The sequence below is a fragment of the Phodopus roborovskii genome, unplaced genomic scaffold, assembly GCF_943737965.1.
Source record: "Phodopus roborovskii unplaced genomic scaffold, PHOROB, whole genome shotgun sequence".
NCBI classification, from domain to species: Eukaryota; Metazoa; Chordata; class Mammalia; order Rodentia; family Cricetidae; genus Phodopus; species Phodopus roborovskii.
Genome location: NW_026126407.1, coordinates 7,054,484 through 7,077,979, shown reverse-complemented (window position 1 = coordinate 7,077,979; position 23,496 = coordinate 7,054,484). Strand labels below are relative to the sequence as shown.

At 46.5% G+C, this 23,496-nt stretch overlaps 1 protein-coding gene across 1 annotated transcript in view; it reads left to right on the top strand.

Moving 5' to 3' along the window:
• Positions 1-4,670: 4,670 nt before the first annotated feature.
• The window catches only part of Pitpna (phosphatidylinositol transfer protein alpha), a 40,834-nt gene continuing 22,008 nt past the window's right edge, over positions 4,671-23,496 (top strand). The window contains exons 1-4 of the mRNA XM_051180045.1: positions 4,671-4,984; positions 8,683-8,713; positions 15,269-15,417; positions 21,928-22,019. Of these exons, the coding sequence (XP_051036002.1) occupies positions 4,965-4,984; positions 8,683-8,713; positions 15,269-15,417; positions 21,928-22,019 (292 nt within the window). The 5' untranslated portion in view covers positions 4,671-4,964. The remainder of the gene's footprint in view (positions 4,985-8,682; positions 8,714-15,268; positions 15,418-21,927; positions 22,020-23,496) is intronic.

Below are 23,496 nucleotides of genomic sequence, written 5' to 3'. Positions count from 1 at the left end.
AGACTCCAAAGTGATATCCTGTATCAGAAAAAACAAAACAAAACTGGTGAGATGACTCTATGGATTTAGTGGCTTGCTGCTAAACCTGACAGCCTTAGTTTAATCCAAGGGACCCATATAAGGGAGGAGAGAGCTTTACAAGTTGTCCTCTGATCTCCACTCATACTGTGACACATGCACATACACTCACTTTTGGTGCACACATGCCACAGCACATGTGTGGAATTCAGAGGACAACTTGGAGATTCAGTTGTCAGACTTGGCCACAGTAACTTAACTAACTCACTAAGCCATTGGGCTATCCCCTATAGTGCAAAGCTTTTAATAATAATATAATTATAATTATAATAAAAGATTGGGACTGGAGAGATGGCTTGGTGGCTAAGAGCACTGGCTGCTTTTCTAGAGGATGTTGGTTCAAGTCCCAGTAACTTCATGGCTTCTAGAAACTGTAACTCCAGTTCCAGGGCCCTGACACCCTCACACAGACAGACTTGCAGGCAAAACCTCAATGCACATTAAAAAAAAAAAAAAAAAAAAATCTTTAAGAGAGAGAGAGGAAATGATTCACCCGTCTAAGTGTGATTACAGCGCTGTGGATTCCTAAGACAATCAGCATTCTAATAGACATCTTGAAACATGGAGGGTGGGATGACCTATCCAGAGGACTTTGAAATGCTTGGAGAAAGAAGTCAAGCAGGAGTGTCAAGCCTCCCAAACTGAATCTCAACAGGAAGTTAGGACTTTCTTAAGGCCTCCTAATTGCTCCCTTATCAGATGGAACCTCTCAACGGGAACTCAAAGCCCCAAGCTCAGCCTTGTCTGTAGGCCCGACTCATTTTCCAGTCACTGCAACCAGCATGTGCTGCTCCCCTACTTTGGAGGCCAGCCCTGCCCTGTACCTGGTTCTGCAATGCTTTCCCTCGCAATGGCTATCCTTCCTAGTCTCTCCTAGCTCAAGGTGCCTCCACACCTCCTCAGTTCTTTTTTTATTTGTTTGTTTGTACTTTTGAGACAGGGTTTCTCTGTGTAGCCCTGTAGACCAGGCTGGCCTCGAGCTTAAAGATCTGACTGCCTCTGCCTCCTGTCTGTGATTAAATGCCACCACTGCCTGGCCCTTTGCCTTTTTTTTTTTTTTTTTTTTTTTTTTTTTTTTGAGATAGGTTTTCTCTGTGCAACAGTCTTGGCTGTCCTCCTTGAACTAGCTCTGTAGAACACACTGGCCTCAAACTCACAGAGATCTGCCTGCCTCTGCTTCTGGAGTGCTGGGATTAAAAGTCTGTCCCATCACTGACTACTTTTTCTTCCATGGTTTTTAAAAATTATGTATGCAGTGCTCTGTCTGCATGCCTGCCTACACTCCAGGAGAGAACACCAGATCTCATTATAGAAGATTGTAAGTCATCATGGTTACTGGGAATTGAACTCAGGACCTCTAATAAAACAGCCCTAAACACTGAGCCATCTTTCCAGCTCCCCAATTTTTTTTTTAATTTTAAAATATTATGTGTATGTGTTGCTATTTGTGGGTAGCTATGTGCATGTGCATGCAAAGGCAGGAGGAGGTCAGAGGCATCAGATGCTCAGGAGGCTGTAGTTGCAAATGTTTACTGTCTGCATGACATGGGTGTTGATAGGTGCTCCAGTCTTCTGGAAGAGTTGCAAGCACTCTTAACTGAGATAAGCCATATTTCTGGCCCTTTTGTTTCTTTCTTCCTTAATTTTTCTTTTTCTTTCCTTTTTCTTTTTCTCTCCTCTCTCTCTCCCTCCCTCTCTCTCTTTCTCTCGCTCTCTCTCTTGGATAGGGTCTTGTGTGGCCCAGCCTAGCTTTAAACTGAATGGGTAGGTAAGGATGACCTTAAACTTCCTGTCTCTACAGAAGTGTTTGGATTACAGGCATGGGCTACTAGAACTGGTTTATGTGATAACTAGGGGCTTATCTCAGGACTCTGTGAGTGCCAGGCAAGCATTCTGCCAGGGGACCTATGTCTCCAGTGTGTGGCACTGCCCTTCAGTCTCATGTCTCAGCCTTTATCAACTAATTAGCAGCAATCTCTGTCTAAATAGCACTCCTGTGTGTTTGTTTTGTGCTTCCCTTCATTCAGCACGGGAGGGATCTTGTTTGCTTGGTCATCCCTCGTGTCTTAAGTGCCTAGAAAAGGACCTAGGACAGGGCCAGGTCCTCAATCAATATTTATTGAGTGGATGAGTAAATGTAGTCTCCCTAACTAGACTGCCAGTTCCCAGGGGGCACAGGATCTGGTTACTTCCTGGAGAGAGCCAGCATTTTCTAGAGAACTATCCATTGATGCTCTGGAGGAGAAAGAACTTTGTGCAGGGAGACAGGGGGACCAAGTCCCAGGCCATTTCCTGATCTGGGCTTTCAGAGTGCTAGCCTTGGGTTTCTGGGTGAACCTTGGGTTTCTGGATAAATAGTCAATATATGGAACACTTAGGGCAGCTGTGGCCATTGGTCACAGCTGTGTGGCAATATGGCACCTGCTCCCCAGTTCCTTCTTGAGCCACCATCTTGGGTAACTCACTATTGTACCCAGATCCCCTTCAAGCACCTGCTCTCTGAGTCCCACCTGTCTGCCACTGCGGTTCATTGCCTCCACTGAGTACAGTACTAGTCACTCAGGCTCCCAGGCCCCAAACTTTGTCAGTTTTTCTCACTTCCTCCCTTGCTTTTCCCCTGTAGCCAACAAGTCTTGGTTTTTTTATTTTTTGAGAAAGGATTTCTCTGTAGCTTTAGAGCCTGTCCTGGAGCTCAGTCTGTAGACTAGTCCGGCCTTGAACTCACAGAAATCTGCCTGCCTCTGCCTCCAGAGTGCTGGGAGATTAAAGGTGTGCGCCACCACCCCACCACCTTTTATTATTAATTTTTGTCGGCCCTGAATGCTCCCTGGACTTCTGCAGCTGCCTTCTCTCTGGTGTCCCTGCCTGTCACTGTTGCTCTGACACAACCCTCTCCTTTTCCCTCCCTGCTCCAACATTCAGAGGGAAAAATCATACCATAATCTATCACTGCTGAAACCCTTTCCTGTGGCCTGTAGTCCACATCACCATCACCAGCCAGGAACCTTTCCAGCTCTCCAGCTTCCAAACCCAATGCTTCAGTTATCTCTTCCAGTCATGAGCTGATCAGATTTTTTTGTTTTGTTTTGTTTTTGTTTTTTTTTTTTTTTTGTTTGTTTTTGTTTTTTTGGCAGCTTGATACAAGCTAGGGTCATCTGTGAAAAGGGAACCTCAGTTGAGAAAATGTTCCCATCAGATTTGTCTGTAGGCAAGCCTGTGGGGGTACTGTCTAGATTAGTGATTGATGTGGGAGATCACAGCTCACCCTGGATGGTACCACTCCTAGGCAGGTGGTCCTGAGTTATACAAGAAAGTAGGCTGAGCAAGCCAGTAAGCAGCATTCCTCCATGGCCTCTGTTTCTGGTCTCTGCCCTGTTTTTCTTTGATAATGGACTCTAACCTCAAAGATGTAATACATCCTTTCCTCCCCAGGTTACTTTTGGTGGTGGTCTTTATCTCAGCAACAGAAAACTAAACAAGGACAAGTCCCCAAGTGCATCCTCTTCTTTTTGACTGCATCCTTTACATACATATGCCCTCTGTTTGCTGTTCTTCCTGCCCCAGCATCTGGCAGACCTACTCTTAAATCTTGTCTTCTGGAATGCTATCCCTGGGACTCCTCCCACATATCAGGTGCCCTCCTGTGTAATCCCATCAAGCACAACTTTCACCCTCATGCTTAATGACTTGTTACCTTTTTCTTCTTGTGCTTCTGGGATTGAACATAGGACCTCCTGAATACTAGGCACGTGCTCGACCACTGAGCTGTATCCCAGCCTTCTCCTTACCTTTTATGAGACAGTGGCTTTGAACTTTCCACCCCTCTGCCTCAGCTCCCAGATAGCTAGAATTACAGGCCTGGCAGTCCCTTTCCTTCTAAATGCCTGTTAGCTTCAGCCATCACCTGCCTCCCCTCCTTTTGATCTCCAACCCCTAAGGGCAAGAAAGTACCAGTCTTGTTCTCTTTATCCAGGATAGCACAAGCTCTGGAGCACAATAAACTCTCAGTGTTGATTGGATACATGAGAAGACATTCAGCTACACCCAGAACTCAGGAGCCAGAGGCAGGTGGATCTCTGAGTTCCAGGCCAGCCTGATCTACAGATCGAGTTCCAGAACAGGCAAAGCTACATATTGAGACCCTAAAAGACAAAAAGTCATGGAGAAGCTGTGATAAGCAAATCTTACTTCTTCTGCCTACTTATTGGTAAATGAGGACACTAACAGTACCTTTCTGCATTTCTGGTGAAGTTGTGGAGTCCAGTATTTAGAGAACACATATACACACTTTTGTCTTATGATTTTTTTTTTTTTTTTTGCATCTGAATTAGGCGAGTGCTTCCCGACTAAATTAAATCTCCAAGCCCCTCATTTTATTTTTGATACGCTTGGCTCTCAACACACCCACCAGCGAAGTCTACGCATCTAGGCGCATCAATTCCTGCTGCAGAAGAACATTTACACCAGAAATGTCCCTTTAAATTCTGAGTTCTAAAACTGCCTGGGCCCCAACTCGGATGCTGACATTGACCCGGAGCCACGGCCCATTTAAGGGTAGAGGGGCGGGCCCGGGAAGGCTCCGCCCCGCGTGAGGTCAGCGCGCACTGCTGCGTCTGACGCTCTGGTTGCCGCAGAGACGCCCCGCCCCCGCGCGGCGCTGCGGAACCGGAGCTCCGGGCGGCGTCGGCAGAGGCGCGGGAGGTGCCGAGACCAGGGCAGGGCGGCAGGAGCCCGCGCGGCGACCGCAGCGAGAGCAGCAGAGACAGAGCAGACCACGACGAAGGCGCACAGGCAGCCGGGCCGGGCCGGGCCACCGGGAGAGCGGCCGCCGGGAAGCGTGCGGAAGGCCGGGCTGGCAGCTGGCAGCCGCCGAGCCGCGAAGCGACATGGTGCTGCTCAAGGAGTAGTGAGTGTCGGGTCGGCTGTGCGGAAGCGAGGCGGAAGGGAGGGTCGGGATGACGGCCGCGAAGGCAGATCGCCTGCCAGGGGATGGAGAACACCGGATGGGGCTGTTGGGCTGCCTAGCAGGGGCGGAGGGGCCAGTGGGTGACAGATAGCACCTGAGGTGGGGTCGAATAGGCCAGAGAAGAGGCTGGGAACCGGTGCGGGCCGGACAGGGCCCGAATAGGGGTCAAGGGGACAGGGAGAGCCAGAGGGGGCATGAGGAGGGCCCCGAGGAATGGAGGGCGCTGGATGTGGTGTGGCCCTATAGTGGGCGCTGGGGGATGAAGGGGCAGACTGAGGAGTTGTGTAAGGGACCAAGGAGCAGTGGGACAAGGGCAGACAGCGCCGGTGAGTTGGCTGACGGTGGGGAGGGGTTTGAGGCTGGGCTCTATGTACCAAGGGGCAGGGAAGATCAGATAAGATAGCTCCTGGAATGGAGTTGAGTTGGTGGGGAGGAGTGCTGAGGCGGAACCTAGGGCATGGACAGTGGCTGCCTTAGGCAGCAGAGGAAGGATTGTAATAATTGGTTGCAGAAAAAGAAAAAAAGGACTTAAGTCAGGGCCATGCTTGGGTGATGGGAAGGGAGAAAGCTTAGGGGACTAAGATATCAGGGCTGGGTGTGGATGGCTGGAGTGACATGGTAGGTGCACCTAAGTAGTAGGTGCAAAAGAGGAGGTTTTTGGAAAAAGCTCGGGATGCCTGCTTAGGACTTGGCAACACTTGAATGAGGAGTCTGTAAAATACCGGGCAGGTTCTGAAGTGGTGTGAAGGAGTTTCAGCGATAGAGATGGGCAAGGAGTTAGCAGGGAACAAGACCATCCAGAAAGATAGTATAAAAATGAATATGCCTGCTAATGGACGTCGTGGGTACCAGGATTTCGGGTCTTGGTTCAAAGAGATGAGGAAATTGCTTGGGGGAATTAAGGTCCCCACAAATGTTTTGGGGGTGAGGAACTATTGATTTGGGGGACAGGTGGGGCTTGCTAGATGTTTGCTCCTGAAACCCAGGGGCTTGGCTGACAGGTAGGGTTATTTTGATTGCTAAACCTTTCAGACATTGTGACCCATTCCTGAGGATCATGGTTCCAAGTGAACATCCCAAGTGCGATTGGATGTGTGTATAGACTCCATCTGAAACTAAGATTCCCGGAAGGAGGAGGCAAGGGGGCAGCATTGGGTCTTAAGCCCCAGAAGTTCAGAAATGGAAAATGTCCAAGTAGAGACACACTTGTGAAACTCTTAGTGACCAAGCAAGTGTGCAGAGGATTCTTTCCTCTGCTTTGTCCATCCCCACAGAGCTTGCTTCTTGGGGGTGTTTAAGATGTCATAGTGTGCTGTTTGAATGACAAAGTAGAGAGCCAAGAGTCATCCCACCTTGACTCTCTTGCAAAGAGCAATATTTGGAGGCCCTTTTTTGATGCCCAGGGTCAATCCAGCCAGCACTCAGAGCTTTATGTGGCGAAGAACATTCGGGTGCCAATGTTCTCCAAGGAGGACATGGTGCTCTTTGCATTTTAATCCTCAGTGTCCAAACGAATGAGCTCGGCTCACTTTTCAGTTAAAAAAAAAAAAAAAAAAAAACAAAACCCATATATTAAATGTGTAGAAGTGTCTGTAGAAATGTGTAGTTTTGAAAAGGTCAGGCAGGGGGAAGAAAGGCCTTCTGAAGAGATGAAGCAAATTTGGGAGACAGGCATTCCTTTCCTATTCTTTGTTTGAAGCCTGGCCAGGGAAAGGCCCAAGGTGATGCCTAGCATCTCTATTACCTTCCTGATGGACTTGTATCCTGTGTGTGCATCCCTGGGTGGGGGACAGGAGGAGAGACAAGGCAGGCGAGGGGCTGTAGTTGCAGTACTATGGTTCTGAGAAGGATGCAAGTGAAGGTCATGCCATGGGGAGGATGGCTCCAGTATTGGCCCAGCTGGGCCTCTGTGGCCCTCTCCCTTCCAGTTGTCCCCTGTGGCTGCTGAGGTGGTTTTTGTTCTGTGGGGGCAAAGGGAGAAATGTCTGGTTGTATTGTAAGCAGACTCAGAGCATCCTTGAAGGCACTGGCTCCTCTTTTGAGAGGAGATTTGGATCTGAAGGTTGTCCCTGTTGCTTTTTCTGACACTTCCTTCAACAGGATTTTCCTTGGTTTGACTTCTGCTAATTCTTGGATGTGATTTTCGCTGTGTTCTTGAAGATAAAAGGCATATTGTTTTCTAGGAAGTTTCTTCTGAGGGTGCAGAAATTGTGCCCTCTAAGTTGAAAGTACTTCCCTGCACCATTGGCTTTCTATAATGGAAGGATTTACATTACTGGAATCTTTCTGGAAGAAGGGGTTAGCAGGCAGTAAAGAACCTGGAGCCCATTTTTCCCCCTCTGCTGCCTATTCTGCTTGATGCCTGGCTTTTACTGTGATGTTTTCATCAGGCCTCACTGTGTGTTTTCTTGCTATCCAGAACTCTGTGGGACTAGGGAATAGCAAGCTGTTTTGCAGCCTGGAGCAAAAAGCCATGCTTGAATCTCTGCTTAGGAAGAACATGCTCATGCTTTACTGAGCAAAGACATAAAGATGCCTAGGGCCCAGCAGGTTCCAGCAAGGTTCTGAGAAGTGAGGATCTTAGCTTTGGCTCTCGATTCTTTTTTATGTATTTTATCTTGAGGCAGGGTCTCTCTGTGTAACCCTAGCTGTCCTGGAACTCAATCTGTAAACCAGGTTGGCCTCAAACTCAGAGATCCGCCTGCTTCCTCCTCCTGAATGTTGGGACTAAAGATGTGTGCCACCATGCGTGTCTCCACTTGTCTTACTTGGATTACGTGGATTTTTTGTTTTGTGTTTTGAGACAGGGTTTGTAGCCGTGGTTATCCTGGAATTCACTCTGTAGACCAGGCTGGCCTCGAACTTAGAGATCCGCCTGCCTCCGCCTCCGCCTCCACAGTGCTGGGTGGCTTGACTTTTGAGTATGATCAAGGCCTTTCTTCTCATCTCTCTGACCTTAGAGTATTGAACTGGGTGGGGTGAGTCACTGGTCTGTTGCAAGTGCAAGCCACCTGGGTATGTGCCGCTAGTCTTCTCAGTGCTTTGCAATTCTGACCCTTTTGACAATCTTGCTGGGCATGATTTCTCTATCAGCTTATTTGTGGTACCTTCCAATAACTGGAGGTGGTCAAATGCAGGAGGAAAGAAAGTGATGGGTTGGAGTGCCTTTGGATAGCTCCCAGAGGTCAGAGCTGGGTATCCTGTCTAGAACTGCCTGAGGTAGCTTGCATTGTAACATCTTTCAGAGAGCAGAAGTGGGGGCACTTGAATCTCTAGGGTTGATTAAGCATCTGGGGAATTGTCCCCTTTACAGCATTTGATCCTGAAGGCTGATGTTAGAAGTTGAGCCCACTGATGCACATCACCAGGGCCACATTCTGTGAATCTGAATCCTCATCATGATGAGCCTTCACTGTTAGCTTCTGTTCTACCAGACTCATGAGCAAGTCTAGGAGGACAGAGGGTCAAGGGAGTAGATGAGAAAAGATGTGAGTGGTCTGCAAAGTAGGTAGTGGGGAATTCAGGTTTGCTCTGAATTTTGGGATTCTACATGGGATTCCAGCAACAACACATGAACACTGTGCCAAGGTGACGCTTTCAGAGCCTAGAGTTGATACCCTCTTTTTCTTCTTTTATAGTCGAGTCATCCTGCCTGTGTCTGTAGATGAGGTAAGTCCTTTTTTTTTTTTTTTTTTTTTTTTTTGTTAATCATCTCATCCATAGTTGTTCATAATGAACATAGGCTTAGTTGGACTGGAGTGGCCACAAGGTTTGTAGCTTTCATTTGTGTTCTAATATAGAACATAAGTCTCAGTTCAAATATGCCTGTTGCTGCTTTCTGCTAAAGGAGGGCACTTGTGTGGTGAATCTGGTCCCTGAGTAGTACAGCCAGTCTCAAGCTCTTGGCTTGCTGGGTAGCTTTGAGTAGAGACTAAGGCAGATCTTCATCTGCTGGGACTGCACTATGTGGGACTATGTGGGACACATGATTGACGACGAGCTGCAGCGTGCGTGCCTGTGTGGGGCCTCCATGACTAGGCTGAGGACAGTGCTTTCTGGTTAATGTGCTTGAGGCAAACCAGCAAGGACAGAAATCTCAAGTCCCTAGCCATGCTCGTAGCTTCTGGAAAGACCAAGGCATAGAAACCTCCTTTTACGGACGGCAGAGGATGACAAACAGGCTTGGCTCACCCTCCGTCCTTTTATGGTTCCTAGGTCTGACAGCCCTGTGCCTGTGGAACTGGCAGCAGTAGTTGCCACAAGAAGGTCCATAGGCTCTGCTGACTCAGAGCTATCTATTGGATAGCACAAAACTGCCTTGTCCCGCCCTTTCTGTGAACTTCCTCTCTTCTCCCTTCCTGGTCAAGCTTGTTCTTGACTTTCCTCCGAATCCATAGCTCCACCCCAGCTTCCAGTGAAACGAAAGCCAGTCTGAACCCCAGTTGTTGGTGCAGCTCTTTTTTTTCTGTAGGACCAATAGGAAACCCCTGTGCTCCACATAGGGGCTGGATCTGTGAGGGATGAAAGCAGAGCTGGAGCATCCTTTAAAGCTGTATGTGTGTGTGCATGAACATATGTGCATGTTATATATGTGGGGTTAGAGTCACAGGTGGTTGCCAGTTGCCGGTATATAACTGCTTAGAGTCAAGCATAGGTCCTCTAATGGGGTACAAGTGCTCTTATCCACTGAGACATCTCTCCAGCCTAGGGAAGCATTCCTTAGATTAGACAAATCATCCCCAAGAGTGACACTTATGCATTGGGCTCTGAGAGGATTGTCTCCAGTGGGGTCCTGAGTAGTTGATAAAAGCAGCTGAGATCTGGGAGAGAGGGACAGATGTGAATTTGAACATGGTCTGAGAAATCTGAGAAGTAAAAGAGACATCTGGGTGCTAGTGGCAGAAGAATTAACAAAGAGTTTGAGGCCAGCCTGGGTATGCAGCAAGATTCCACCTCAAAATAAAATTTTAATTAAAAAAATAGAAGCTGGTGGTGGTGGCTCATGCTTTTAATCCCACACTCAGGAGGCAAAAGCAGGCAGATCATTGAGTCTGAAGCCAGCCTGGTCTACAGAGTGAGTTCCAGGACAGACAGGGCTACACAGAGAAACCTTGTCTCAAAAAAAAAAAAAAAAACAAAAACAAAAAAACAAAACAAAACCAAAAGCAACAGTAGCTCACTCTTCTAATTCTGACACTTGGGAGGCTGAGGCAGGATGATGGAAATCAGCCTGAGCTACATAGTGGATTTCAGGACAGCATGGGCTACAGAGTGATAACCTGTTTCAAAAAATTATAAAGAAACATGCCTTTTAGTTCTAGTACTTAGAAGGCAGAGGCAGGTGGATCTTTGTGAATTTGAGGCCAGTCTGGTCTACATGGCAAGTTCCAGGCTATCCAAGGCTACATAGTGAGATCCTCTACAACAACAAAACTGGTTGTTGGTAGTGCACGCCTTTAATCCCAGCACTTGGGAGGCAGAGGCAGGTGGATCTCTGTGAGTTTGAGCCCAGCCTGGTCTACAGAGGGAGCAGAACAGGCTCTAAAACAAAAACAGAGAAACCTGTCTCCAAAAAAAAAAAAAAAAAAAAAAAAAAAAAAAAAAAAGAAAGAAAGAAAGAACCCAGAAAAGAAAAATAAAGCTGGATATAGTGGTGCCTGAGTTTAACCTCAGCACTCAGGATTAAGAGATAAGCAGATCTCTGAGTTTGAAGCCAGCCTGGTATATAGAGTAAGTTCTAAGACAGCCAGGGCTCCACAGAGAAACTCTGTCTTGAAAAAAGGAAGGAAGAAAGGCAAATAAAACAGCAAATAAATAAGTACTGGGGAGGAGGGAAGAGACAGATATAAAGGAACCTAAGGAAAAGAGAAAGTAACTATAGATGTTGTGATATGCCTGGGTCCTAGAAACCAGGTGCCTGGTTGTTAGCTTTGGGAGAGTCAACCCACTTCCTTTGAGGGTCTTGCTGTCTATGTTAAAAAGTGAGTTCAAGGTATCTTGGCCTATATAGTGAGTTTCTGGCTAGCCAGGGCAGCATAGTAAGAACTTATCCTAAAGAGAAAATAAAAAAGTCTGGGTGGTAGTGGCTCATGCCTTTAATCCCAGTGCTTGGGGATAAAAGAGGCAAAGGCAGATAGATCTCTGTGAATTAGAAGGCAGCCTGGTTTAAGAAGTGAGTTCCAGGACAGCCAAGGCTCCACAGAGAAACCGTGTCTCAAAAAGCAATCAGAAAGGGCATACAACATGACTTCCTGACAGAAAACCTCTTATGTCCCCTTACCTTAAGTGGTCCAATGGCTGCCTCGATGCTGTACAGGATCATCCTTCCCCCAATCAGAAAGTTCCTGAGGAGTGTGGGACTGTCTCCATGTGGGTTTTCAGGTACAGTGGGTCAGAGAGTCTTGATGGGCCAAAGGCTGAGACAGAGTGCTGCAGAACGGGGTAAGAGTCATCTGGGAGCACCCCTGTGCTACTCTGACCTCTCATGGTGGCCCATGGTTGGAAGGAAGGGGCGATGCCCACCTTGAGAACACCCTCGGCTGGCAGGGTTTAGCTTGTGCTGTTTTTGCAGCATGGAGGAAGTGGTGAGACAGCAGGGCGATGGGAGCCTGGGCCAAGCCAAAGCCTGGGAAGTGCGTGCTGGTTCAGGGGCTGGCTGTGTGGTGCTGGTCAGCCTGTTCTTAGCAGGAAAGCACTGATGGGCAAACAGTAGGGGCGAAGTTGCTCTATTGGTAGCTTGAACCTTAGTTCCGGATAATCAGAAAATTCTAGAATGGGGAGAGTGAAGAAGTAAGAAACAGCCTCTGTCAGTAACCCCTTTCTGACTCACTGTTCCCATGAGAACAGCCCAGTATCATGTGACTGGTAGATTCACTTCCTATATTGGAGACTGTGACTTGAGTCCCCCTGGAGCTTCTGATTTGGGGAGAAAAAAAGGAAAGGAGAAGGTCATGGCTTTATAACCATCCTGATGGCCTGAATCGATATTTGGGGGCAGAATTAGCTTGTTTGGCCAGAGCCTTTAGTGTAACACTACCTTGGGTTTCCAGGCATCCTGTAGCAGAGCAAGAAAGCCCTGGCCGTTTGATATGGGTGTGTCCCCAGCCGTTCCTGGCCCACCTTCTGTGGACAGGGCAGACCCATGGCACCATTCCTCTATGGAAGCTGGCCTGGCAGGGCTGGCTGGGTGGGTCAACAGAGTGCTGTTTTCTTGACTTTTTTTTTTTTTTTTTTTGAGACAGAGTCTTACTGTATATCTTTGTCTAGCCTGATGCTCAGTGTGGCTCAAGGTGGCCTTAAATTCATGGCAGTCCTCGTGACACAGCCCCGTGTGCTGGGGTTATAGGTGTAGGCCACTGAGCCTAACTGACTGCATTTTCGTTGTGTGTGCATCATCCAGGGTTTCTGCTCCACATTTCACCTCCCCCGATTCCTACTCACTGGTTATCCAAGTGGTAGAGTCACTGTTTTGCTTCATTGAGTGACTTAGTCTATGGGACAAGGGGGCACCACTCAAGGGCAGGGTAACATTGTTTTCAGCCTAAGGAAGTTGGAATCCTGGTCTCCCTGGGGCTCCCTATCTGATTTTGTGGTCTGATCCCACCCTACTGCCACCCAATCATGAGTCTGACAGCTTCCCAGGATGTAGACCAGCTGTGCCAGAGGGGACCTGATGTGAAGTGTCCTGCACTTGGGCAGATCTGTCTTTACCTCTTGGATTAACAAAACTGCCTCACTTGTCTCGTTGGGATTAAAGGATCAGAATATCAAGAGAGATTAAAGGGGAAGAGGCCAGCACCCAGACTGATCCTCTTAGAGCCTGCTCTGTGATTTCCTGCAGCTGAAGGGAATCCCTGAAGACCAAGGTCTCTGTCAGCCCCAGGCCCCTCCCCAAGGGGCACTCCCAGCAAGCTGCAGCTAGTCCTGTCTACAGGCCCTCTCCCCAGCCTGCCCTTTAGGATTTGCTGAGTCAGTTATTCAATGTCCTTATGACTCTCCAAAGCAGAGCTCCTGCTGCTTCATATGAGGAAGCCCTGGCTCAGTCAAACCCAGGCCCACTTGATAAGGGTTTCAAGTGTGCCTTAGCAGGTAATAGGACTGGAAGGCACAGGGGCTAGTGTGGGGTTCCATGAGGCACCAAAGCAGCACTGGTATTCCTCAGGATTAGCAAGATCGAGGTAACTGGCTCTCACTCTCTCAGATATTTCTCTTGATGGGACTGACTGAGTCTCGATCACTTACCTTTGCCTTCCCTTGGCATTCTATGCTGGACTTTTGCTTTGGAAACTCGAGCTTCTTAAGCTTTAGTGGTAAGTAGTGAACTGTTGTGGACCACTGCTTTCCCCTCTAGATGTCACCCTGAAGTTTCCTTGCAGTGCTTAGGAAGCTGAGGTGGAGAAGGCTTCCAGGTATGACAGCCAGCCTGGAGCTTCTGTGACCTGCTCTTGCTGGCAACAGTGCCTTACATCAATGTCAGTGGTGGATGCCAGAGTTATAGCTACTTGATTTTAATTTGAGGGAGAGAACACCCCTAGTCTTACTCCTGGGGGTACCAGGAGTTCAGGGGAGGGTGTAGAGGGCAAGGAAAGCTTTATCCCACTCCCCAAGCAAGTGGGGTAATGGAGTTCTTGTCTGTCGTTTCCTTGGCCTTCTTGCCCTTGGCAGCCAGTGGAAGACACATCTTTTGAAATAGATGTAATTTCCTGCTTTGTCACAGCTCATTTTCTCTGCACTGTTCATTTTCTTTGTGTTTGCTTTGATTTTGAAACATGATCTCACAGTTTAGCCATGGTCACCCTAGAACTTGTTATGTTGACCAGGCTGGCCTTGAACTCACAGAGATCTACCTTCTCTGTTGAATGCTGAGATTACAGGCTACCATGCCTAGAGTCTTCAATATGTTTTCTTTCTACAGATAATTTCTCTTAGAAATAGGGGTCAGTCATTATGAACGTCAGTCATTAAGGACTTAAGGACATTAAGTCATCAGTCCTACACCTAGTGGTCCTAAAGGGTCAGAGGAGGCCAGTGAATTGATAGGGTGACACGTGACCCAAATAAAGGAAAACCAGGCTTTGCCATCTAGTGGCTGCCAAGGCAGAGGGGCGTGCAGCCAACACAGCCTGGGGAAGGACCTGTGATGCAGGGAGCAAGAACATGGCTTCAGCCTACTGGGAATGGGGAAAATCTGGAGATCTTCAGCCTACTGGGAATGGGGAAAATCTGGAGATCTTGTCTGAGAGGTTCTGGGGTCCCTGCCGGGTGAGGAAAACCCACATGGGAGGAAAAGGAAGTGGTTTAAGTAAGCCAGTTTTTGCCAGAGGTGGGCTACACAGCACTGGATGGCTTTCTTGAACAATAAGTCAGAGTCTTGGTCTCTGATAATTTATGTATGTGTTTTTGTTGGTGCTTTTGGGTTTTGTTTTGGCTTTTGTTTGTTTCTGTTTTGTTGAGATAGGGTTTCTCTGTGCATCCCTGGCTTTCTTGGAATTTTGCATAGAGCAGGCTGGCCTGGAACTCAGGAACCCACTTGCCTCTGCCTTCCTAGTGCTGGAATTAAAGGCGTGTGCCACCACTGCCTGGCTGCTTTTGTTTTTGTCTCACCCTGTAGCCAGAGATACCCAGGTTGCATCATACTCATGGCTGGCCTCCTGCCCCAGCCTCCTCAGTGCTGCCATTACAAGGATGTAAAGCTTTAGGGTCTGTTTAAATAAGTGAGATAGAGAGATTATTAGTAACTAACTGAGGTCTGATAGCTGAGCTGGGGCCAGGCAAAAAGAGACCCTGGACTCTATATAATGTTTTCTGGATGGTGCTGTGAGATTAAGTATGCTTTCTTTAAACTCATGGGTTTGTAAAAATAGGAAGATGAAATTGAATACTTCTGATGGTTAAAGAGAGCCTGCAATCCCAGCTACTTGGGAGGTTGATGCAGGAAAACAAAAAAGAGGGTTGAGCACTTAGCAAGCAACATAGCATGCTTGAGGCCGTGGGTTCAACCTTTAGCACTGAAATAAATAAATAAATAAATAAATAAATAAATAAATAAATAATAGAAGAAAGAAAAAGTGAAAACATGAGAGATGCCAAAGTACAGAGTTCTGCATTGCTTTGGAAAGATTTTTGACAAGGACCACTGAACCCAGAGATGGAGTTCCTGGACTACAGTTGCAGTTGGGCCATGTGTAACTGTTGAAAATAATGCCTGTCTCTTTGGTTCTTTAGTATCAAGTTGGGCAGCTGTATTCTGTGGCTGAAGCCAGTAAAAATGAAACTGGTGGTGGGGAAGGTGTGGAGGTCTTGGTGAACGAGCCGTATGAGAAGGACGACGGAGAGAAAGGCCAGTACACACACAAGATCTACCACTTACAGAGGTACGTGCCCCAGGTGGCTGGGCGGGAACATGGCCTACCTTGACAGTGGTCATATTGGCTAATTGGGAGTGTCTCCAGGTTATAAAATGGCAGCCTGAATTGCTTCATCTCTCAGATTGGGAGTGGGTGGTACTTCTTTATTTAAAGATTTTTTTGTTATTTTTTTTAAAAAAAAAAAGGTGGCTTCACTTACCCTATCATGCTCTCAGGCCTTAGACGCTATTTTGAGCTATTTTGGCATCTTGTGGGCCCTTCCATTGTCCTGAGTGCAGGAGAATATGGGTACCGTGTATAAGCAGTCACTCATTCCTACATTATGTGTTGATCATACTATATTATACACACTGTTCTTTCCTCTGTAGTTAGCTCTCACGTAATAGCTGTCTTCCACACCTTTCTTGCTTGGTTTTTGCTGGGGATTTAGCCCAGAGCCTCACTTATACTAGGCTGTGGTCAGCTCCTGAGCTTCTTCCCCAGCCCTTCTGCCTTACGCTTTCAAAGCATTGGTGGTGCACGCCTTTAATCCCAGTACTTGGGAGGCAGAGGCAGGGGTATCTCTGAGTTGCAGGCCACCCTGGTCTACAGAGTGAGTTCCAGGACAGGCTCCAAAGCTACACAGAGAAACCCTGTCTCAAAAAGTCAGAACAAACAAACAAATGAATGAATGAACAAAACTGGGCATGGTGGTGCTTGCTCAGAATCTCAGCACCTGGAATGCTGAGGCAGGAGGATGGTGAGTATGAGGCTAGTTAAGACTGTAATTAGTAGCCCTACAGACTACAGCTAGGATATCTGAATCTTCTTCGAATCCCCCAAGACAGCGCCCCTTACCAGCAGGAAGTAGTTTGGAAAGAACGACGCCCAAATTCCCAAATATTGTGTATAAATGTTTGTTTTCATTTAATTGGACTTTGTTATATAAAATTAAATAAAAAATACTCTATATGCATAAAAAAAAAAAAAAAAAGACTGTAATTAGTTCCAGGTCAGCCTAAGCTACAAATGTAAGAAAAACAAAAACAAAGAAAACCACCAATGAAACAAAGAACAAAACCCTCCTAATGAATAAGTAATATATTTAGAAAGTACTTGCTCATTGTACATGGGCTGTCAGCTGTTTGAGCAGCCCTCTCTTGAGATCCATTTTATAGTAATTTCCAGATACATAAGACTTCTGCAGAACTACTTCTGCATATTTCTACCTATAAATCTGTAGTAAATGCAGTAAAAAGTGTGGTTGGTAGCTCAGATAGTATTTAAATTCTAATTTTGTGGTATCAGATACCAGAGAAATTTTAGTACCTCTCTTTTTTAAATGTTTATTTATTTTTTTTATGTGCATTGGTATTTTGCCTGCCTGTATGTCTGTATAAGTGTGTCGGATACCTTGGTTCTGGAGTTACAGGCAGTTGTGAGCTGCCATGTGGGTGCTGGGAATTGAACCTGGGGCCTTTGGAAGAGCAGCTAGTGCTCTTGACTGCTGAGCCATCTCTCCAGCCCCAAGTACTTCTCTTTTGATCAAAGGTAGGTAAGTGTGTGTGTGTGTGTGTGTGTGTGTGTGTGTGTGTGTGTGTGTGTACATAAATTTTTTGTTTGCTTGGGGTTCTTTTTATTTTGTTTTTTGAGATAGGGTTTCTCTGTGTTGTTTTGGAGTCTGTCCTGGCACTTGCTGTATAGACCAGGTTGGCCTCGAATTCACAGAGATTCTCCTGCTGCTGCTTCCTGAGTACTGGGATTAAAGACCATCAACACCCGGCTTATATCAGTATTTTTTTTTTTTTTTTTTTTTTTTTTTTTTGGAGTGGGGGGGTTTGAGACAGGGTTTCTCTGTGGCTCTGGAGGCTGTTTTGGAACTAGCTCTTATAGACCAGGCTGGTCTTGAACTCACAGATCCGCCTGCCTCTGCCTCCCGAGTCCTGGGATTAAAGTTGTATGCCACCAACACCCAGCTTTATATCAGAATTTTAAAAATGTGTGTGTGTGTGTGTGTGTGTGTGTGTGTGTGTGTGTGTGTGTGTGCGCACTTGTCTTTGGAGGGAACCAAACAAACTTGGGTCTTCTTGAAGAGCAGTAATTGCTCTTAATGTCTGAGCCACCTCTCTAACCATTTTAAAATTATTAAAAGATTTTTTCCCCCTACATTTTCAAATAACTTTGGAACTTACTTGTGTACTGAAATTTACAGTAAACTATACATATTTGCTGAATCTCAAACCTAAATGATTTTGTTACAAAACAATGAGCTAGCTGGGCAGTGGTGGTGCACACCTTTGATCCCAGCACTCTGAGGCAGAGTTCGAGGCCACTCTGGTCTACAGAGCTAATTCTAGGACTGCCTCCAAAGCAAAACAGAGAAACCCTGTCTCAAAAAACCACAAAAAACCAAAACAAAGCAAAAACTATGAGCTGACCCAAAGGGCTTTGAAACCAGCTGAAAGCATGCACCAGTTTGAATGGGAGACAACCAGACTACTTAAGAAATGACTTGAGGGTTGGAGAAGTTAAGAGTATGTGCTGCTCTTGTAGAATATGTTGAGTTTGGCGCCCAGCACCCACATCAGGTAGCTCACAGGTCGCCTTTAACTCCAGCTCCAGACAATCAAATGTCTTTTTCTAGCCACCGTGGGCAACTGTACCTATGTGTACATATCCACACAACACACAGACATGCATACATACACATAATTTAAATTTTTTTTTAGTGAATAAAGAGCTATTCATATAGGCCTGTGACACAGAAAAGTGCACAGTAAGACAGGCGAGTCACTGGAAACTGATGTGCCAACCAGCATGGCAGAAACAGCAACAAACATCACAAGAGACCCTGCCTCAAATAAGGGAGCAGCCAAGGACTGTCACCTGAGGTTGACTCTGACTTCCATCTGAGTACCATGGCATACACATAGCCTCACTCACACACAAACAAGCACATACACACAAATAATGATACAACAAAACAAAAAAGAAACTATGGAACTGGTAGAAATAAATCCGAATCTTTTGAAATTGTAGTCAAGTACACAACATAAAATTCAGCATTTTAACCATTTTGAATTGTGCAGTTTAATGACATTAAATGCACCCACACTTCATGCAACTTAAACCTGAGTCTTGGGGCTAGAGAGATGATGGCTCAGTGGTTAAGAGCACTGTCTGCCTTTCCAGAGGCCCTGGGTTCAGTTCCCAGCACCCATATGGCGGCTCACAACCATCAGTAACTTCTAGTTCCAGAGGATCTGAATCCTCCTTCTGACCTCCATGGGTACCAGACACATAAAAATACATGCAAGCAAAACACTCAAACACATAAAATTAAATTAAGTTGAATCAAATTTTAAGAAGCTGAATTTTTAACTCCTAGCCCCTAAATGGAACTGAACTTGGTTTCATTTTCATGTGGTGAAATCCTGGGTTTGCTACTCTGGTGAAAGGACTGTGTGAACCCATGGGCTCCCAGGCTTGGTAGGGCAGGGGTCGAGCCAGCAACTCTGTGGTCTGAGTGAATCTCTCCATTGTTGCCTGCTCACTGAACTCAGCTGAGCTCAGGGGCAGAGAGTGCAGCCCTCCTTGCTTCTTCCATGCTAGAAAGAGTATAGATGCTGAGTTACTATCACTGATAGCTCTACAACACCCAATTTAAAGGGGGGTTGTTCCTGGTGGTCATTACCAGCAGCTCTCATGGAAACAAAAGCCTTTCTGGAATGCCATTCTGATACCTCATCCATCCCCTTAACATCTGTAAGGTCCATATTGCTTTAGCTTCCAGCTGTTCTTCCTTTCATTTCTCTGTGTGGCAAGCATTTTGTCTGGAGGATCTGTGCTCTCTTCTTGAAAGCTGCAGGTGTAAAGCTGCCCTTTGTCCTTGGGACGAAGTGCAACTGCTTGCTTAACTTGTAAGCACATGTGACTCTGCCCCTGGTATTCCATTGTATTACAACTATACCTTGCAGGAACTCCTCTCTCGCAGCCTTTCTGCCCCACTCCCATCCTGTTGCTTGGCATCCTGCACATCCCTTCAGCCCCTGCTCCATGTATGTGTTCATGTGTTCTGACTGCCCTGAGGAGCCTGCCTTGAGTCCTGTGCCCCCCCCCCGGGGGGGGCCCTGTGCTCACTCTATTAGAACACATTCTTTCAGGACTCATTAGTTGTCTGCCTCTGGACCATTTGGTTCCTCTATTCAGTGTCTGGCACACAGAAGCATCACCTAGATGACTGTGTATCAGTGTGCAAAGACTCTTAGATGCTTGCTCTGAGGGTTTGGAGATAGTTGTCTGCTTACCCTTTCCCTTAGGCTTGAGGCATGAATAAAGATTGTGAATTTGCTAGAGCCTATTGAAGATTATGTAAGCTCCCATCTAAAAGCTAAGAAAGGTGGAGCTGTGGATGTGACTTGGTGCTTGGCTACTTGCCTAGCATATGTGAGATCCATCCCAGTAACACACGCACACGCACGCACGCACGCACGCGAGAATTTATGTACTTTGAGAAAATTAGGTACATACGATACATACTGCTCTGTAACAGAGGAAAATTGAATAGAAGGGGCTGAGGAGATGGTTCAGTGGCTGACAACATTGGCTGCTCTTGCAGAGGACTTGGGTTTGCTTCATAGCACCCACATTGTGGGTCACAGCCATCTGTAACTCTAGTTCTAATAGATCCAAAGCCTTCTTGTAACCTGGGTAGACATACATGGAACACAGAAATAGATGTAGGTAAAACACTAATACACATAAACATAATAAATAAATCTTTAAAAATGGAAAAATAGTGATTGTGTGCACCTATAATCAATCCTAGCACTTGAGAAGCACAGGCAGGCAGGTGTCTGTGAGTTTGAGGCCAGCCTGGTCTACAGAGCAAGTTTCAGGACAGTCAAGGTTACACAGGGAAACCCTGTCTCAACAAGGGCATCTAAGTTTAAAGCCAGCCTTGGCTACATAGTGACTTCAAGGATAGCCTGGACCCTAGGTAGGGTGTTTTGTTTTCTTTTCTTTCCCAGTGATAAACATCGTGATTGAAAGCAACCTGGGGAGGAAAGGGTTTATCTCACCTCCTAATCTGCCATCAAGAAAAGTCAGGGCAGGAACTCAAGATAAGGACCTGGAGGTAGCACCTGAAGCAGCGGCCATGGAGGAGTGATGTTTACTGGCTTGCTCAGACTCTCTTCTTACACCATCTAAGACCACCTGCCCAGGGGTGGCACTACCCACAGAGCTGAACCCTCCCACATCAACCATCAATCAAGAAAAATGTCCTACACCCTTGCCTACAGGCCAGTCTTTTGGAGGCACTTTGTTAATCAAGAGTCCCTCTTCCCAGATATGTCTAGGTTTGTGTCAAGTTGACAGAAACCACCCTGCAAATGTGGGCTACAGAATGAGCTTGTTTGTTTTTAAAGGGTTGTATGTGTAACTCAGTTGGTAGAATGCTTGGCTAGCATGCCTAAGGTCCTGAGTTTGATACCTACACCACATAAACCAAGTGTGGTGGTGGGTGGCAAATAGAGGCAGAAGGATCAGAAGTCTGAAGCCAGTGTAGGTTACATGAGACTCTGGTAGGGAAGGGATGGAGACAAACACCAAGGGGCAGAGGAGAAGCAAATGCTTACCCTGGGAGGCAGATGCCTATGAAGCTGCCCTGTCCCCTGAGAACTTATGAAAATAGATCAGATGGTTTGGATATCATATTAGTCTGTGTGTGTGCGCGCGCGCGCGTGCGCGCACACACACACACACACACACACACACACACACACACGCAAGTCAACATTGGGTGTTTTTCTCTGTCACCTAAAAGATGCAACCCTGGGTGGCCTGAAACTCACTCTGTAGACCAGGCTGGCCTCAAATTCACAGAGATCCGCCTGCCTCTGCCTCCTGAGTGCTGTAATTAAAGGAGTGGGCTACCACTTCTAGTCCCAAGTTAAATTTTGAAGTAGACTCTCTAACTGAACCAGTTGGTTAGACTGGCTGTCCAGTGATCTTTAGGAACCCTGTCTCTGTCCCTACCCCCAAACACTGGGGTTACCAGTGCTGCTACTCCTAGCTTTTTATGGGGGTGCTGGGACTCCAGACTCAGGGAGATACTTCACTGACTCAGCCCTTGGAACCCATCTTCTTAAGTTAGTCAGCTGGCCCCACCATGGGTAGACCTAAGTTGTGTACAGTTGACCCTGGCAGTATTGCTTCCCAGTGATTTCTGGGAAAGTATAATGAGAACAAAATGTCTGGGAAGTGGCAGCAGGCAGCCCAGAGTCTCATGAGCTCTTGTTCATGGTGAGTGGCAGGGCAGGTGTTGGTGCTGTCTGTAGCTGGTCAAGCTGAGGTGTCAGGCCCTGGCAGGTGGCTTCTTAAACACAGTAGCCTGCTTCTCTCATGAAAATGTGCTTATCAACTTTAGACCCTGAAAAAGCGGGATCTGTGGCCAAAGGCTGCATGCAAACCTTTTATCTACTTTCTCTTGCCTCCATATTTTTTGTTCATCACCTCTTTTTTTTTTCACTACAGCAAAGTACCCACGTTTGTTCGAATGTTGGCCCCGGAAGGAGCCCTGAATATACATGAGAAAGCCTGGAATGCCTACCCTTACTGCAGAACCGGTGAGTACAGCACTGACCATAGCTGAGATTTGGGCCCAAGGTGGGCAGAAGTGGACAGTAAGACTGGAGGTAGAGTGAGTCAGGGCTTTGTGTTTACTTTTCGGAGTGAGGCAGTGGAAGGAAGAGGGGGCTCCCTAAGGCTTAGGGAGGTATGTCAGTATTATCCTCACTACTTAGCTCAGCTGATGGTCATAGCCAGAGACTGTGCAGAGCAAACTCCTTGCATTTGGGTTCAACAATTTTGTTTTTTTTGGTTTGGTTGGTTGGTTTTGTTTTTCAAGACAGAATTTCTTTGTGTAGCCTTGGCTGTTTTGGAACTTGATCTGTATGTAGACCAGGCTGGCCTCAAACTCAGAGATCTGACTGCCTCTGCCTCCCAAGTGCTAGGATTAAAGGTGTGCACCACCACTACTTGGCAAAAAATTGCTAATTTTTAAAAATTAAAAAAAAATTGTTTTACTGTATATGTTTTTTTGCCTACATGTATATATTTGCACCATGCCCACTCCTGGTGGCACAGATCTAGAAGAAGATATTGGATCTCCCAGCACTAGGGTCACACATGATTATGAGCTCTCTTGTGGGTTCTGGGATCTGAATCCAGTTCCTCTGCAATAGCGGCAAGTGCTCTTAACCACTGAGATCTCTCTCCAGCATCCCTGTTGTTTCTTAGTATTTATAATAGCAGTATACTATCCTATTGTGAATGTATAGCTGGCCAGTATTATATATGGGCTTTGCATAATGAATGTTATAAACTACAGATCACAAATATTGGGAGACACACTGGATTTGATAATGCATGCTTTTAATCCCAGCACTTATGAGGCAGAGGCAGTTGGATCTCTGTGCATTTGAGGCCAGCATGGACTATATAGGAAATTTGCTATGTAGCAGGGAAGTAGAATCATCTTTGATTTGGAGTTTTGGAAAGTAAAGGAAAGATTAGAGCCCCTGTAGGGATCCTTTGTATTCTAGAACACACTCTGGGATTTCTTCTGAGTAGTATGGACTCAGCTTTTGAAGACTCTAAGGTTTGAGGGACTATCTAGAGACAACGCCTGCATCTTTCTCCCTCTCCCTTTTCCTTTCATTCTTCCTTCCTCAAGAAGGGTCAGCCTTCCTTCGTTGGCACAGGCAGACTGGCTCTGGTTCTGCTAGCCTCTGTTCACCTGTACTGCTTTGCTGGCTATTTTCTGTTTATTCCTTAGATTGTATCTGATAGGCATGTAATCCTTATGTGACCCAGGTGTGTCCTTATCTTGTGGACTTTGGGAGTAACTGAAGTCATTGCCCACTCCAGTCTTCCTTGGTCCTATACAATTCAAGGACCTTTACCAGGAAATACACAGTCAATGGTGGGATGTAGGTTATGGACAGTTTTATTGTGGTAGCTGAAAGTACAAATTTCTTCCTATACTCTGTATAGGAAGCTTTACATGCTTAGAATTGAGAGTGTGTATGTGTATGTGCATGT